We start from the raw sequence: 18,334 nt of genomic DNA, 5'->3' as shown, positions 1-18,334 counted from the left end.
GGTCACTAGACCCTCTAGGGAAGCCACAATCTGTGTGTAGAAACATTATATATCAATGTGAGTTATCACCTTTGTATCAGTATGAACCTCCAACTTCGTGTCAGTCTGAGCAGCCACCTTTATGTCTGTCTGAGCCTCCGCCTCAGTGTCAGCCAGAGCCTTAGCCTGAGTATGTATATTTTCTTGAGTTGATGTTTCTACATCGGCAACAACAACATCACCAGGCTTTGCATCAAGATATATGTCTCGTCCAACTCTAGCTCTTATACGCTAGAGAGTAAGGGGTGTGTGTGACTGCTAAATCCTTCTCTTATGAAGACCGATGAGACTGCTTTATCCTCCCTAGTATGCAAATCCTCCTTATCATATGCCCCCTGCACGAGAGCACTTTATAACTACTCTCTCAGCTCTTTCGTTCCTTCTAGAAGTAATCGTGTCGTGTCTTCCTTTGGTCCCCACTATAGTAATAAAAAAGAAATATGAACTACTGGATTTTTTAAAAATTCAAAAATAAACATTGTTTTACGAGAATATTTGAAAAACCTGGTTATTGACAATCTCTTTTATCAAAGATTTTCAAATATCTGGTACGCATGTATGCATTTTAATCGGATATTTCAAAAATTCTGATAAAAATGGATGTTGTTTATCGGGTTTTTCAAAAACTCCGATAAAATTGCATGTAAATTATGAGATTTTATGGAATATTTCAAAAATATATATAAGAAATCATGATTTTCGTAAAAGTGCGGTATAAATTTTAAATTGTCGATAAAAAGTAAAGTTTTAATAAAAAAAGAATTTATTTGTAAAAATCAAATAGAAGACTGAAAAACACGTTAAATTGCACGATTTTTATAAAATGTTCGAAGAATGACAAATAAGAAATGATTTTTACTTTTTTTTAAGGACAAAATGTATTATAATAAAAGCATAATTTTGGGGATAGAAGATTAAATTTTAAAGGTGTAGAGCATATTTAAACAAATATTTTTATAAACTTTTGTGTGATAAATTTAAATAGAACATACATATACACATCCGGACACTTTAACATATAATCTAAATAATAACATTAGTATTGCATTATATAAGAGATACATGCATCTTAAAAAATATCTCCCTTACATAATAAATTTAATTAAAAACATGGCAGAAAAAAAATGATGAAAAGTCAAACATTTCCATTAAGTAGGTAAAAAAAGTTTAAATGTGTCCCTGGTAGTACACATTGCATGGTTATTGTCTTGTTCACTTGGTTGGAATTTTGACATTCACTCACTTTGCTAAAAAAATTAAGATTGGGTCACATAGTCAGCACAAGATCAGATTGGATGACCCATGAAATAAACCTCTCTTTGTCCACATTGGACGATGGGTTGTTTCCCATTCATTTAAGCTTCAAGTGTAACCCTAAAATTAACTTGTCTTGTTGATATTTATTACTATTACTTTATTACTTAATAATCTATTATATCCATCTCGTTCAGATGCAAATATTAACATAAATCATAAATTATTATAATTTTAAATTAAAATATGCAGTATCTATGAATTCATAAATTATTAAGTTGAAGATTGAAAACTAAATGAGTTTGAAAATAAATTACTAAAGAGAGAGAGAAGAGTGGTGCAGAATTGTTGTACAGTATGAGATGACATGGGCAGATATGTCCTTCCTTTCAAATCTAAGGTACACAGCTATGCTGTCACTGTTGTCATTAACAAAACACATAAATAAAACATTGCACTGTTTTTTGTTTTGTTCTTATTATCCTTAAATCAAATCTCAAACTCACGAGCCTACTTTGGTTAAAAATAATAATTTACTTTTTAGTACTATTTTTTACTTTGTTGACTAAGTTAGGCCCTGCTCGTCATCTATTATAACATCATTTAATCAAAATTACAGACATTAAGTAAAATGTTACTATTGATGAACTATTATATGGTTTTAAAATATTTATTATTATAATTATTGATTTTATAAGAAAATAAAAACACATTTTAGTTGGTAGTACTATAAAATATGTCGTTTACTCGTTGTATGTATCCATGTGATACTCACTAGATTCAGCTATACATACATACATTACATACTTCATGACCACAGTCGTTTCCAAGGAACATAGGCTCTGACCAAAATAGTTAATCTACCATTTCCCATTCTCTCTCTTCATTTTTTTTATATTTAACATTTCTTTAACAAACATAATCCTTAAATTAAACAAGAAAAACAAAACACACAAGAGAGACGTGGTCTTTTTCTCATAACACAGATCCCTATGGAATGAAGTGGGTGCTCCCCACCCAACATTGTTACTCACTTTGCTTCCCGTTTATTCATTCTTTTTGTTTTCTTCACTCTCACATGTTTTTCTTATAAACCCTCTTCACCACTTCACTACCCTTTCACTTCATGCACTAAACAATGATTGAGTTTTCCAACCTTGAAGATCAATAGATTCTCTTGTTTGTTAGGTAGAACAACCATTTTGAATAACCTTTTTCAAGATGAAATCCATGAATGACACTAACAATAACAACTCTGATGACAGAAACAATAATCATAACAACAACTGGTTGGGTTTCTCACTCTCACCCCATCATCATCATCATTACCAACAAACCCAAAACTCTTCCGTTTCCAACACTGTTCCTACTGCTTTCTATTTATCACCTTCTCATTTCACCAACTCACCTATCTGTTATGGTGTTCCTGACAATCCTAACTTTCATTCATCTTTGTCTGTTATGCCTCTTAAATCAGATGGCTCTCTTTGTATCATGGAAGCTCTTGGTAGATCACAATCACAAGGTTCGTTTTTTCGTATCTTATTTTATTATAAAGTTTTTTTTTAATCATGTTTGTTTAATGTTTTTTTTTGGTTGCTACTATGTTGTATAGTGATGGTGTCATCTTCATCTCCTAAACTTGAAGACTTTCTCGGTGGTGCAACAATGGGGACTCATGATGATTATGGTAGCCATGAAAGAGATGCGGCAATGGCTTTAAGCTTAGACAGTATCTACTACAATAACCAACAAAATGCAGATCCTCATCAACAACAACATAGCCACATGACATCACATCCATATTATGCAGCACTTGGTTTCCATGGAATGTTTCAAACACCATTAGAGGCTGAATCAAAGGAAACAACAGCAACAGCAACAACAACAGCAAACCATGTTGATGTTTGTACCTCCCAAATGCCGCAAAACTGGTTCTCTCAAAGAGATTATTCTTCAGCTTCCCATGCTTCTCAGACTCTTGAGCAACAAATGAACACAAACATGGGAAACAACAATGGTGGTGGTTCTATTGTTGGTGGTTCTGTTGGGTGTGGTGAGTTACAATCTCTAAGCCTATCAATGAGTCCTGGTTCTCAATCTAGCTGCGTTACTGCTCCTACACAGATCTCACCTTCTGCAACTGAATCAGTCACCATGGAAGCTAAAAAAAGAGGTGCTGCTAAGCTTGGACAGAAACAACCTGTTCATAGAAAATCTATCGACACTTTTGGACAGAGAACTTCACAGTATAGAGGTGTCACAAGGTAAAACTTCATTCACCACTCTTTCACTTTCTCAAAGTTTGATAGAAATAGTGATTTTTAACTTTGCTTTTGATGTTTATTTATTATTCTCTACATTAGGCATAGATGGACTGGTAGATATGAAGCACATTTATGGGATAACAGTTGCAAGAAAGAAGGTCAAACAAGAAAAGGAAGACAAGGTTAGTAAGAAAAATACTCAAGTTTTGTTCATAACTATTTTTAACTGCTAAGTTTTTTTACTAACTCTTTTCTTATGTGTCATGTTTGGATGATGATTTAACCAAACTTTTGCATGCATGTTATAGTTTATTTGGGTAAGTTTTCTCTTTCTCTTTCTCTTACTAAATTATTGTTACTACTTTTGATTTTTCACTTAGTTGATTTGATTTTCTTGGACTCAATAGGAGGTTATGATATGGAAGAGAAAGCTGCAAGAGCTTATGATCAAGCAGCACTTAAATATTGGGGGCCTTCAACTCATATAAACTTCCCAGTACATTTCATTACCCTATTTTAGCATTTTCTTGTTAGTTTTGATCTAATTATTATGTTTCTTAGAATCACTTTTTTTTTTTACTATAATTATGCAGCTAGAAAATTATCAAACTCAGCTTGAAGAAATGAAGAACATGACTAGGCAAGAATATGTTGCTCATTTGAGAAGGTACATAAATCTGTTCATTAATCACCAATTATTTTTTGAAAAAAGTTACTAGTACTAAAATTATATGATAATCATGATGATTTAGTATTCATTAACTTTTGCAGAAAAAGCAGTGGATTTTCCAGGGGTGCTTCAATGTACAGAGGAGTGACAAGGTTTTATTCAGTTCCTTGACCCTTTTTTCATTCAAATTAGTAACACTGTTTATTTTGAAATTTGAACTAAAATCACTTTTTTTTATGTGTTTTGCAGACACCACCAACATGGTAGGTGGCAAGCAAGGATTGGAAGAGTTGCTGGTAACAAAGATCTTTATCTTGGAACATTCAGTAAGTAGATTCCTCAAACATTGTTACTGAAACCAATCAATGTTTATGTTATGTGTATTAAAGATTCTACATTGTTTAAATTTCATGCATAAGAATATAATATTTTTATGTAATTTATGCTTCAATATTTCTTTTCCAAAGCACTAGTGATACTGGAAGTGCTTTTTTAAGGCTGAACATGTTGCCACTTTGATCACAAAATTCCACTTTTTTCTAAGGCTGTTCTTTTTAGATAAAGGCTATTTTGAATACAATGGTTTGAGTAAAGTTCAAAATTTTGTAATGCTTTATTTTGTTTTTTTATCATCTTGGAAATGAAACTTTCAGGCACTCAAGAGGAAGCAGCAGAAGCATATGATGTAGCAGCAATTAAATTCCGTGGCTCGAACGCGGTAACGAATTTCGACATATCTAAATACGAAGTCGAAAAAATCATGGCTAGCAATACTCTTCTATCTGGTGACCAAGCAAGAAGAATCAAACAAAATGTTCCTAGAGCCGATGTTCACGAATATAACGACACAAACGTAACGAGCCAGAACAACGGAGAAGCTGATCAAGCGCGAAACAGCAACGAAAGTAATGATTCAAAATGGAAGATGGTGTCAAATGGTTGTGACCAAAAAAACTCTGCTGGAAATTTCAAGAATTCTGATTTTTCGATGTCTTTACAAGACCTTGTTGGTTTAGACGATTCGACAAAGATCGGTACTCATTTTTCGAACCCGTCTTCATTGGTGACAAGCTTAAGCTCTTCTAGAGAAGCTAGTCCTGATAAAACCGCTCCTTCTCAACTCTTTCCAAAGCCTTCAATGGAATCAAAGATTGGTTCTAGCATTGGTGTTACTAGTTCTTGGTTTCCTTCCCAAGTAACAACTCAAATGAGACCAACTTCATCTATCAATTTGTCACATTTTCCTGTTTTTGCTGCATGGAATGATGCTTAGAAAAAAGGGTAAAAAGGGAAAGAAATTATGTTATGAAAAAACATATCTTAGGGGATTAATTAATGAATGAATGAATGAATGTTAAGAACTTAGGGGCCACTTTTTTAATTTTATTTTCTTTATGTAACACAAGCATAGCTTTTTGGCTATATATTGTTGGAATCAATCAATGGAATGAATATGAGAATATGCATATTGGAGGGAAAGAATTAGTTAAAGGTAACACTAATGATTAAATTCTATATGAAATGATGTTTGACAAATGAAAGTGGCCCTTAAAATTTTATTATTGAAAATTCTTTTTGAAGTTGCAAACTTTACTTATGTTTTATTTTGTTAAGTACAAAAACCAACTCATTGTTTTTCTTAATAATGCATATAAAAGACATTGCCTTTAAGGTTTTTGAGTTTTGACCAAATCATCATGTTTCTTAATCTTCTCATAACACTATCATTGCATAAACCTTTCTTTTTTAAGCTTTATTTCCAAAGGCAACTAAATGTTCTATTCATTATTCAAAAAGGAAAAATAACTATGTCATTCTTGCATGAAAGTGGCCAAATTTTCATGATTATATGGGGACATTGTGTTTTCTTTTTTAAAAGAAAAGTTGTTTTCATTGTTAAAAAAATTATATATCTTTTTTGTAATTCCATTTGCAAGTGCCAAAATCATTAGAGATATAATAATTTTTATATTATTGGGAGGTAAAAGTGATTTCATGTCTTGTGTGGTTATTGAGTCTATATTGTAATCAAGTGTTTTCACACGTGTGTGTATATATTGTGTTTGAATGCAATGTTTGTTGATTCTTTGACCATAACAACATTTTGGGACGAAAATGAGGAATCAATGCCGGAAAAGCTGGAAGTGGTTAATAGCTGTTTTTTTTTATAATGTTTTTGTAGTAATGTGTTAATAATAAGAAATTATTTTGTGCTAATATTGCTATTAACAATAGAAAAGGACAGGTTGTAGTGATTGATTTATAATGGGGTGTGGATTAATAATCCATTGATGATGTTAATGAATACAGCTACCTTCACTTGTATAGTTTTGTTTAAAAAGTTGTTCTCCCATCCAATTGCAAAAAAGTAGTGCAGCCACATCAAATGGATGGGTTAGGTATAAGTAAATGTATGTTCATACCATTGGCCATTATCATTAGTTTATTGAAACAAAGTAAAAAGGGATTATATTAAATATGAGTTGTCTATTTAATATATTGTTAAATATCTTTTTTTTATGTGAGACTCTTACTTATATTTATAAAATAAATTTATAAAACAAAATAAACTCAAAAAACAACATTACATTAGTCTAAAACGTGAGGTCCGAATAAGGACGTCCAAGGTGAATGTCTTGAATTATGTATTAGTCTTCAATTTCTACCACTTTTGTAAGAGAGGAGGAATTTTTAGAAATAGAAATTTAGGTTAAATATACGTCACTTCCTTAGCGAATTTCTGAATATTATGTAAAAAAATTTGTTGATATTCCCCCCTTATAACATCAAGATTTCCTATGTCTGGCCCCTAGATTGACTATTTCAATCCAGAATCTCATTTTCATCCAATGTGGCATGTTTTCTTTAGCCTAAGTCGCCCCTGGTTTGCCATGTCAATTGAGATGTCATATATCATCGTTGTTCTTCTTCTTCTTCATTCCAACCTTCGACGTTCTTCATGTTTGCTATCGTTCAAACTGCAAATATCATTGTTCTTCATCAAATTTCGCCATTCCAGCTGCAGGCCTCATTGTTCTTCGTCCATCTTCGTTGTTCCAGCTACAGGTTTCACGTGAAAAAGAAATTAAAGTTTGAAAATGGGTGGAAGAAAAACCTCATCAATTGGAAACTCAAGGATTGAGTTTACCCAGACGTGGATGTAATGAACCAATGAAGATGTGGGTCTCAAACACCATTAAAAACTCCAATAGGAAATTCTGAAAAATGTCGAAATTCAGAGGTAAGCAACTGTTAATTTTTTTCTCGATTTTTCTCATAAGTTTAACTCATTTTTATTATGTACCTAATTGTAGAGTGTAGTAAGATGTGAATTATTCAATCGGAACGATGAACTTGGTAAGGTTCAAAGAACTTAGAAGATTCCCACAAATTGCAATAATTATGAAATGGTAATGGCTTATTTGGAGAATTTGGGAAGGACATTGACAAGGAAGTTGGGAAGGAATTTGACAAGCAATTTGGTGTAGAAGTTAGCTCAAAGAAGCATGAAAAGGCCAAGAAGAAGCTTGAAATGAATAAGAATAAAATTTATTGTTTGATGGTTACACTTATGTTGTCTTGGATTTTACTCTCCATAATTGTCAAGTTCATGTAATATTAGTGTATAAGATGATATTGTAATGTTTGAATTCTGTCAATAATGATGTTCATGTAATATTAGATTATCTAATGGAAACTTTATGTTTTGGTTACAATTGTGATGTTGAATTCAGTCAAATTTGATTTTGGTTACAAAAGGAAATTTTGGGTTTGCTACAATTAGGGTTTGGTTAATCTCTGTCATGTGGCCATGTGATTAAGTGCATAACAAGAAGCACAAAATTAAAATTCCGTCAAACTGTCAATTTGTCTCAAATCAAAGTGAACATATTGTAGATAATAAGAAGCACACAAAATACATAAGTCATTACATTTGCAGTACATAATGGCACATAAAAGTGCATCAGATACGACATAAACATACTACTTGGAACATAAGGCATAAAAAATTCATTAAAAATGATAACATAGTACTTTGCACATAAGGCATAAGAAATTCATTACAAAATGATAACATCTCTCATTAATTTTTGCTCAAGATTTCATTGATCTCAGACACACACCCAACTTTGAATCAGGTCCATGAGCAGTTTTTCCTTGTGTCATAGTTCCTTCATCATGCTCTATCACTTTTTCCACCACCAATGTCTTTATAGCATAAATTTCTTGTGGCCCACGTTAGAGCATAGCACTAAAAAACCACATTTAGTCTTGCATTCTACTCTCACCCTATAACTCTCATTTTTTACAAAAATAATTTCCCTACCACTTAATATTGACCATTCACGAATTGCATCTCTAAAATCAGCTAGTAAATTAAATTCCATATCCCACTTAAACTTGTAGTCCTTATTAAGTTGTTCATTTATATGCTTTTCAAACATTGGCCATTAATCATCACCAGATTCATCTGGATCCGGGTTGTCTAGTTCATCACTTAAATAATCATCATCTTCAAATTTCTTTTGGGGCATACTTAGGTATCCTGCAATTATGCCTTCCGGATTTATAGGTAGGTTAACACCAATTCCATCCAAACCATCTATAATATCAGTAATTCTCTCATCCTCAATATCATCAAAACCTTCCATGCCCTCACCATTTAATCCTTACATATATGTCATCCCACTAGTGCACTTGGGTACCCTGACTTTAAGTTTTATGTCACTCACATCATGTTCCAGATAAATATCACCATTAACTTGAGTGACACAAGCATATGCAGCAAAATCATATGCATCATCATCATTCCTTAGCTGAAAGAAGTTTTTATCTATTTCAAGAATTTTCGTCCACATCCTATAACTTCCTTCTTTATAACCCTATCCCGTCGCCAACATATGGATTTCAAACATTATCCACTTGTCAATCTGTTGCAAGGAAAATATTGTATCCAAACCACCTCTGCATATGATGTCGTTCTCCTTGGCCATTAAAAATTCACTTCCATGGTGAAAAATAACATTAAATTGTTGCATGTCATGTGAAATGGGTTGGTAAGAAGTTTTAATGTTCTACATTCAATACAGAAGCAAGCTCGGACATTGGAAGACATTCCAAACAAACTAACCTCAGACATTGGAAGCTTCAATGGAGTCTTCGTGCTTCCTCTTCAATGACAAAGAAATACTTCTTGGGACCAAACTTCGTCTTCGTGCTTCGTGATGCTTCAATGACTGCTTCAATGGCATTCTTCGAATTCGTCTCCCCGATGGCTTCAACAGATGTTTATAAAAAGGTAAAAAAGATGACATGGCAAGGATAAATACATGTAATATATACTTTGAGAAACAATTCTTAATACCTTGTAATTTTATGTGATTCATGTATTGATAAGAGAACATATTCAGTCTTGTATTTAGTATAAAATAAGAGACGTTCTTAAGAACTTGAAGATCTATTTTCTTATAACTACTTTGTAATCTCATGTTGAAGACTCTAGATTGGTAGTGGATATGAGAGATTGTGTCTCCCCATAGTGGATCATTTTGAATCGAATTGGGTAAACAATATGTGTATGTTCCTGTTCTTATTGTTTTTCTTTTTACTGTGGGTTTGTTTGCACTAATTGGTATATTAATTTTGCTTGATACTGTTTAGTGGAGTTGCTTCTGTTCTTTGTCACATACATCATATTTTTTTATGTGTTTGATCTTCAATTCACAACAACTAACATCCAACGCGGGGGTAAATGGTATGAGTTTCCTTGTGAGCACACCATTGTTTCTAAACGAGATATTTATATTTTTTATGGAGACTACAAAATTGGGCAGTAGAAAGTAAATATGCAAGCAATCTTGATTCAATATATGTGTTAAGAAGCATTGAAATGTGAGACATTTATTGTGATAATCCTTACACAAGCGAAGAAGATTGAGATGTTGGAAAAGGTCAGGAGTGCCACTATCTTGTTCCTTGAGGATAAAATTCTAGTTAGAACATGTTGGTGAAAAATGTTTGGTTGAGCTAGCAAAAAAAAGGTTTTTAGGAAGTAAAAAATTAAACAAACTAAAATTTAATGATAATTCCATACTAGGAAAACAACATAGGGTGATGTTTGGAAGTGATATGCATAATTGTAGTTGGCCATTTGAATATGTTCACTCAAATATTTAGGGTCTAACAAAGATGGCAACACACATAGATTATTTATATTTTCTCACTATAGTTTATGATTTTTCTAGAAGAATATGGATTCACATTTTAAAATATAAAATGACACCTTTTAAAATTTGAAGCAATGAAACACTCTTATAGGAAAAAACTGGGAAATAAATTGATGTTTTAAGAACTAACAATAACATGGAGTTTATTTTAGAGTAGTTTAATGAGTTTTACTAAAAACAAGGTATAAAGAGGCATATAACCATAACCGACATACCACAATAATATGGCCTAATCCAACACGTGAGTAAGACTATTTTGGAATAGGTAGGGTGTGTAATATCCCATATCCTCTTAAATGCTTTATTCTTTATCAGTTGAGACAAAATGATTTCCAAAATGCTCTATTCTTTGACAGTTGAGACAAATTGAGTAATTAGTGAACTCAGATAAAAGTAATTCTTACTCAATTCTCTAAGTCATTACTAGTTAGTAAGAGAGATGATACTTTGGTAATTTTGAATGGAATTTTGGAGAATATGAGGATTTGGAAAAGGTATAATGATCAAAGCACAAGTAAGACACTAAATGACAAAGGACTTAACTACATATCATTTACCAACTTCTTTTCTTTTTAATTTTCTCATTTGATAAAGTTAGTAAGGAAAAGAGAAAGAAGAGAGAAATAAGAGAAAGCAGAAAGAAGAAAGAGGAGAAGAGAAGAAGAAAAAACTCATGGAAGGAGCATCATCGATCATCATCATCATCAGTAACTTCATCTCAATTTTATCATCATAATCCTTTCTAAGAGGTGGGTTCTAGTTTAGTTTTAGTTTTTGGGGGAAAACTATCATGAAAACTGGGAATTAGGGTTTGTGAATTCTTGATATGTTATGGAATTGATGATTGAGATATGACTCTAACCATGTCTTGTGTTATTATTGCTAAATCATAATGATATGTTATGTTGTGTTGATGAGTATTGAGGTTATGGTGAAGTAATGAAATTATGTCTTGAAGATATGTTGTGTTGGTGTTATATGTTATGTTGAGTTGTTGGTGCTAATCCATGAAGTTGATGTTGTGTTGTTATTGTGGAACATGTGACGAAACTATGTTGTTGTTGTTGTTTCTTGTTGTTATGACATATTGATAACATGAGTTGGATTGTTATAGGTTAATAAGGTTTAGAAGTGATGAAAACATAGTTGTATATACATCCTTCTATGATGTTGATTTAATGGCATAAAATGCATGAATATGTTGTAATATGGTTGGATATGGTTTGGATGGTTAGGGGTTGAAGAATATGGGTTTAAAAATAAGTTTTTTGGGAAGAAAACCGAGAAATTCAGCTTTTCCAAGGTTGATTCGAATCAAGGTTTTAACCTGATTTGAATCAGAGCTCAAAATTTCCCAAAAAAGCCTTCTGACTGGTTTGATTCAAATCAAGGAATACACATGATTCAAATCAGGAGAGGTAGATTTTGTTAAGAGCTTGTTTTACTCATAACTTGAGTTTCGCAACTCGGATTCTGACAGGTCAGATGCATTGGAAAGCTTATGCATAATAGTGGAGATTCCACTCTAATTCCCCGTTTGGTCCGGTTAAACCCAATATTGGATGATCAAACGTGCACTTACTTTGTGACGTGTAAATGAATTAGCTTAGGCTGAAGCAGGTTGTGTGAAAGCTTCATCTAATGCTTAATTAGCAAGTTAATTAAAAAACTTGTGAGGATAAACCGTACGCAGAGTATTTGTGTGATTCATTACATGTTATATGCTATGTTTTTTTTATTAGAATGATAATGGTAGGAGAATTATGATGAATTGAAATGAAAAGAAATTGATCCAATATTATGATCATAAGTGAGAGTAATCCTAGGATCATAGCTAGGTGAATAATATTAACAAAGATATCTAGATTATGATAAATAACTTAGGTTGTGATACTTGAACATGATAGGTACCTCCGTGGTGCCCATGAATGATAAGTCGCTTGAGATGAATCGTTCCATCTATGAGAATGGCGGATGGCAAGGATGGTGAACGATGTTTAGTTGCGAGATAATGGGTCTTTTGTATGGAAACATGTTATAATAATGTTATTGATAAGAATAGTCAAATAGTGATTGATGAGTATAATCACGAAGTGATTGATGAGTATAATTATGTAGTAAATTGTAGTGAATAATCACGTATTCAGGAATAACCCCTTTTGTGCTTGTCCCGAGTTCTATACTTATGGAAAGTAGTGACCGGGATAGACGAACCATTGATTCATATCCTCAAAGTGGGTTAGAGTCCCATACGATGAGTGGACCTTAAAGTGGTTAGACTCTCATATGAGGAGCGAATCTCAAAGTGGGTTAAAGTCCCATGCGAGGATTAAACCTCAAAGTGGATTAGAGTCTCGTATGAGGAGTGAACCACAAAGTGAGTTAGAGTCTCATACAAGGAGTGAACCTCAAATTCGGTTTGACTCCTATGGAGGATCATAATTTCACAGCAGAAAAGACAAATCAATTAAGATAGATACCGTGACCTGTGTCTTGACCTACGGGAGAGGTTCTTGCTAGGGAAAGTTACCATGTGATTGTATTCCCGAATAGTGATTCGTTGAGTTATGTGAACTCAAGTTCTTATGTTTCTATACGAGACGAAAACCCCCTCAGATACTTAAGCCACTGTCTATTGTGTAAGTGTACACAAGTATTATAAAGTCGACATGTTTAAGTTAAGATACTGTTTGATAGTCCCTTTAGAGTTGAGTGAACCCATAAGATAGGAGAATCCACTGAGATTAATATCTCACCCAATTATATTTTTGAATTTCAGGTAATTCAAGACAGGACAAGGGAAAAAGCATAATTTGTTGAAGACGCTCAACAAGATTATGATGTTTTGAGTAGTTTTTGTTGTGTGTGTGTGTGTGTGTGTGTATATATATATATATATATATATATATATATATATATATATATATATATATATATATATATATATATATATGATGTTGTTAGAAACTTATGTTGTATCACTACCAATTAACACTGTGTATGATATTATTCTGAAATTATATTATACGGGGTGCTACAAGGTGCATTCAGTTGGGAGCTTAGTTACTCGAGTTTTTATGGTGAATTTAATTTTACTACAATTTTCATGATCAACATATATCCATATACAGAAATAGGCTTCAAGAGACTTAAGGAGGTTCATAGTGGGAATTCGTCACACCACCTTAAATTGAAGAATTTTAAAGCTTTGGTGTTTATGTATATCATGCAAGATAAACTTGATGTTAGGTATATGGAGTATGCTTTAATTGTTTATCTTGATAGCATGAAATGGTATAAGTTTAGGAAGATAAAACCTTGGGGGAGAAAATTTTATTATAAGTAGAGGAGTTACTTTTGACTAGAACCTTATGTGGATGAAATACAAAGACTTGGATGTGAAAGATTTGGAACTAAGGCAGAGAAGAACCAGTTTAGGATGAAGGGTTTTCTAGTGAGATTAGATATGAAGGGGAAATAGAGGCTCCCACTTCTATTTATAGGGATTGACAACCATTTATGGCTTAAGATTATCGATTGGCTCGTAATAGGGTAAACATATAGATTCTAACACCTATGATATATGTTTGTCCCACTATTATATGGTATACACCAAATGTGGCTAAAAGATTACAAGACTCATAATCAAAGACCTTTAGAGAGACATTCAAAATAAAAGAGATTCAGAAATAACTGAAGGTACTAAATGATGTGATGCATTCACTGAAGAAGAAATATACTTAGGAATTTATGAGTCTACCTAAGAGAAAAGGAGTTTGTGAATGTAAGTGAATCTTCAAGAAGAAAAAGTAATTATGAAAATATAAGAAACAAAGTATACATAAATACTCGCAGCAAATGGTTTTACTCAGATAGAGGGAGTTGATTACAAATAAATATTTTCACCTTTTGCAAAGCATTGTTCTTTAAGACACTTATGGAAATTGTGTATCAATATAATCTTGATTTGGAAAAATGGATGTCAAAATGAATTTCTTACATGGATACCTTGAAGAAGAGGTAATCTATATAGAGGAACCTGGTGATTTTGTATAGAAAAATTCTAATATGTGTCTTTTAAATAAATATTTGTATGATTTTAAATAAAACCCTAAGAAATGGTATATTTGGTTTGATAAATTTCTTCACAAGCATGGTCTTATGAGAAGTGGTTATGATATTTGTGTAAACATAGAAGATGAGCGATAAAGTCAATTTTTATATACTTCTATATGTAGATGATATTTAGATGGGAAGCTTTAGCTATGAAAAAAATCGATAAGTCAAGTAGAATTTGAATGGAGAATTTAAGATGAAAGTTCTTGGTGAAATTAACAGGATCTTAAAGATGAATATCATGAGAATTTCAAAGCGAGTGAGTTGTTCTGATATAAATAGAATAAATTAGAGGAGAGATTTAGAATGTTAGATGCTAAAATCATTAACACTTCCTTGGATGATCACAATAAGTTTTCAGTTATGCAACGTCCTTAAATCGAAGAAGAGCAGAATATGATGTAGAGTGTTCCCTATGCAAGTGGAGTCTGAAGTATCATGTATGATATGGTTTGTATTAGACCAGACCTTGCATATGCTATTATAGTAATTTAGTTTATTGAAATTATGGACCAAGTTCATTGGGATGTGTTGAAGTTGAAGACGAGGTATTTGAATGGTTTATTGATGGATGGTTCAATGAAGTACATAGAAGCAACTCAAGAGAAAAAAGCTTTATAGGATTTCCTAGATGCAAATCATATGAATAATGTAAACACTAGAAAACTGTTGTCAGGTCTTGTGGTAACTTTGTTTGGAACGACTACAAGTTGAAAAGGACGTCAATAATTAATAATTTGTATCTACATCTCAAACAAAATTTATTGCCCTAGTTGAATGAGGCAACAATTCCATATGATTAAGAGGTATGATAGGGAGTTAATGATTACTAAAGTATGTGTGAATAGACATTGTGATGATCAATTTGCAATCAATTTAGTTAATCATTAAATGTATCATGAGCGGACAAAGCACGTTGACATTTGTTTGTATTTCATTAAAAAAATGGTCGAGTCTAAGGAGATTGTGGCAGAGAAGTTTTCTTTGAAAGAAAATCCGACAAATGTGTTTACCAAGTCTTTACCAAGGTCAAGGTTCAAGTATTGTTTAGATTTGATAAATATTGCTGAAGAATGATTCAATCTTATAGAGAGAAGTAAGGTGGTTGACATCACCATCATTTTTTTAGTCAAAGTAAACATTTGTGGAGTATCTCAAAAAAAAAAAATTCACCACTAAAAGAGGATTCACCTCTCCTTCACCCACTTTTTTTTCACCACTAAAAGAGGATTCACCTCTCCTTCACCCATGAGGCATACATGAGGACTCGCAAGGGCCACAATTTAATGTTTTTTAGAACTTTTTCCACTATCTAGCGTGCAAGGCGCGTTTCGTGTTAATTTTAAGAGGTTTTTATTGTTAACAACAACATAAGAATTTAGAGAAAGAGAAACCAAGAGAGACATAGAGAGAATTTGTATGATTCATCGTTCTATTGATTGTGTTCATCTTTGATTGTAATTTAAGTTTTAGAAAATACTTTGTAACATCATAAAATTGTGTGATTCATGTATTGAGACAAGAGAATAGAAAATTGAGTTACAATTAAACATAAAAAGAAGTTGTTCTTATGTGTACATATTTTTTATATTTTTTATTGTATTTTTAATTAATATGACTAGTTTATCATAATATAGAAATCAATATTAAATCTTTACATAAAAAATAACAAAGTCATGATCATATAAAATTATTAGTGTTTATTACATATTTTTTTATGAGTTTAATATTTTATTATCCAATATATTACCGTCAAAATTTATTTTGATCATTTAATTTAAACAATATTATATTAATCTTTTTATTATATTAACGATGTCAATCTTTTCAATTTATTAATGACAAATTTTAGGAATTGATTTTTGAATTTTTTTGGTCGTTAATTATACGAAAAGAATTAACAAAATACACTTGAAAGAGTTGAGTGAGTAACAATTTTATTAAATTTTTTTTATAATATATATAAAAATTAATTAAATTTTTTATTAAAAAAAAATAGAGAGAGTATGAACATTCCACCGAATACACACTTTTTTCTTCTTCTTGTTCTTTCTTTTTGGCGGCAAACTTACCTTTATTTCCTCATAATAGAAACAGTGCAAATGAGAAGGGACGATTTATCTTCTTTTCATTTGTTTTATCTAATTAAAGTATAAATCTTTGGATTAAAAGTGAAACCTTAGCTTTGAGTTTTGACAAAGAAAAAGCGGGAATGTCTAAAAGTGAAACACAAGAAAGAAGCAGATTGCATGCAAAACAAAAATGTGTACAATTGATAGTCAAAAAGCTAACAAGTCTCTTAGAAAAGTTAAAGATTGATTCCTTACTCGTAATAGTTGCAAAAAGTAAGATCCATGTTTTTCTTTCTCTTCAAAGACACTTATAGTCAACAAATATGATTACAAATCTTATTAATGTTTACAGCTTAAGCACACAAGCAAAATAGTTTACTAAACATATATTTGGAAAACACTTGCTCATGAGCTGGATTATATGCTTGATTATAAGAATTTGAAAGGTGAATTAGTGAGAAAATTTTAGGATTACTAATGTACTTGCATTGAAGGGATGACTTGAAAATAGGATATGAAACTAAAGAATGTGAATGTGGTAGTTGAATTTCAATGTGAAAATAGTAAAAGTTGAACAATGAGGTACTCAGAAAATAGAGGTGGAACTAGTTAGGAATTGGGATATGTTTCATATTTGAAACAATTATGTTATGGACATGCATATGTCAAAATTACCCGCGGCCCATTATAAACATAGCAATTTGTAGTTTATCCATTTGTGAAAAGAAAAATATATACCCTTGCATGATTGTGAGGTAGTAATTTCTAAATTAAATAAATAAAGAATATATATTTTAAATAATAATTTTTAAAAAAAATTTCATCTATATTTTTAATCTTTAATACTAAAACCGCCATTAAAATTGTCGTTAATTTAGTCACTAAATTATAAATTATCGTTAAAACCATAGTTAATTGTGTCAGTAAATTATAAAAACCATCGTTAAGTTGTAGGAGAGACAAAAAATATGAACGTGAAATTTTATGAAAGAACTATTTTGAAAGATTAAAAACGAAATTCAAAATATTTAAAAGAACAAAAAATATAGTTAACCTATTAAAAATAACAATAACACTGTGTTTATTTATTTTATGATTTTTTTTTATATTAAATTTTGTGATTTTTTTTAAATAATCAATATTTTCAATTAAAATACCAAAATAATCAAAATTTCAAAAATATACCAAAATAACCACCTTTTTTAACTGATGTGTCAATTGAGTTGGCGCATGCTCCCAATGGCATTGCACTTAGGCGCCATACTAGCTGGCGCATGCATGTATGTTTTAGTGTGTGCGCCCATGCATCTGATGCATGCATGTGTCTGCTTGTGTCATGCGTGTGTGGCGCCTAGGACATTGACACATGCATTCATGGTTTCATCTATAAATAACATGCGCATCTCCCATATTTTTGCAACCAACTTCTTACCCTTCAACCCCATTTTCTTTCATTATACTTCAATCCCCTTCAATTTTTTGTTCTTTAACCATGTCTGAATACATTCACAAGAGAAATGTCGATTTAATCTTTTCAGCAGTGCAACATCCGATAAAGATTCGACTTTGGAATATAGAATCGTTTGAACGTCTTAATCGGACATTGAACCGTTGGTTAGATGGAGAAATTATAGATGGTGAAAGGATTAGAAGAATTCAATGGCTTGAGTCTACGTTCAACCAAAATTG

The 18,334-nt window shown here is 31.7% G+C and overlaps 1 protein-coding gene across 1 annotated transcript; it reads left to right on the top strand.

Annotated features, from left to right (window-relative positions):
- The first annotated feature begins 2,241 nt into the window (after nucleotides 1-2,241).
- Nucleotides 2,242-5,611, top strand: LOC127087976 (AP2-like ethylene-responsive transcription factor ANT). Its single transcript, XM_051028892.1, has 9 exons — nucleotides 2,242-2,818; nucleotides 2,909-3,560; nucleotides 3,660-3,742; nucleotides 3,869-3,877; nucleotides 3,968-4,056; nucleotides 4,154-4,227; nucleotides 4,332-4,382; nucleotides 4,480-4,556; nucleotides 4,884-5,611. The coding sequence occupies exons 1-9, from the start codon at nucleotides 2,515-2,517 to the stop codon at nucleotides 5,501-5,503; spliced, it is 1,959 nt and encodes a 652-aa protein (XP_050884849.1). The 5' UTR covers nucleotides 2,242-2,514; the 3' UTR covers nucleotides 5,504-5,611.
- Nucleotides 5,612-18,334: the final 12,723 nt, after the last annotated feature.

The sequence above is a fragment of the Lathyrus oleraceus genome, chromosome 5 (genome assembly GCF_024323335.1).
Source record: "Lathyrus oleraceus cultivar Zhongwan6 chromosome 5, CAAS_Psat_ZW6_1.0, whole genome shotgun sequence".
NCBI lineage: Eukaryota > Viridiplantae > Streptophyta > Magnoliopsida > Fabales > Fabaceae > Lathyrus > Lathyrus oleraceus.
Note: the sequence above shows the minus strand (reverse complement) of the source record. Positions and strands in the feature narration are given on the sequence as shown.

Excerpts from the sequence above, each read along its gene's own strand:
- LOC127087976 (XM_051028892.1), top strand. The coding sequence starts at position 2,515 with ATGAAATCCATGAATGACACTAACAATAACAACTCTGATGACAGAAAC. Across the intron at positions 2,819-2,908 it reads TGGTAGATCACAATCACAAG|TGATGGTGTCATCTTCATCT; the intron begins GTTCGTTTTTTC and ends TATGTTGTATAG. Across the intron at positions 3,561-3,659 it reads CAGTATAGAGGTGTCACAAG|GCATAGATGGACTGGTAGAT; the intron begins GTAAAACTTCAT and ends TCTCTACATTAG.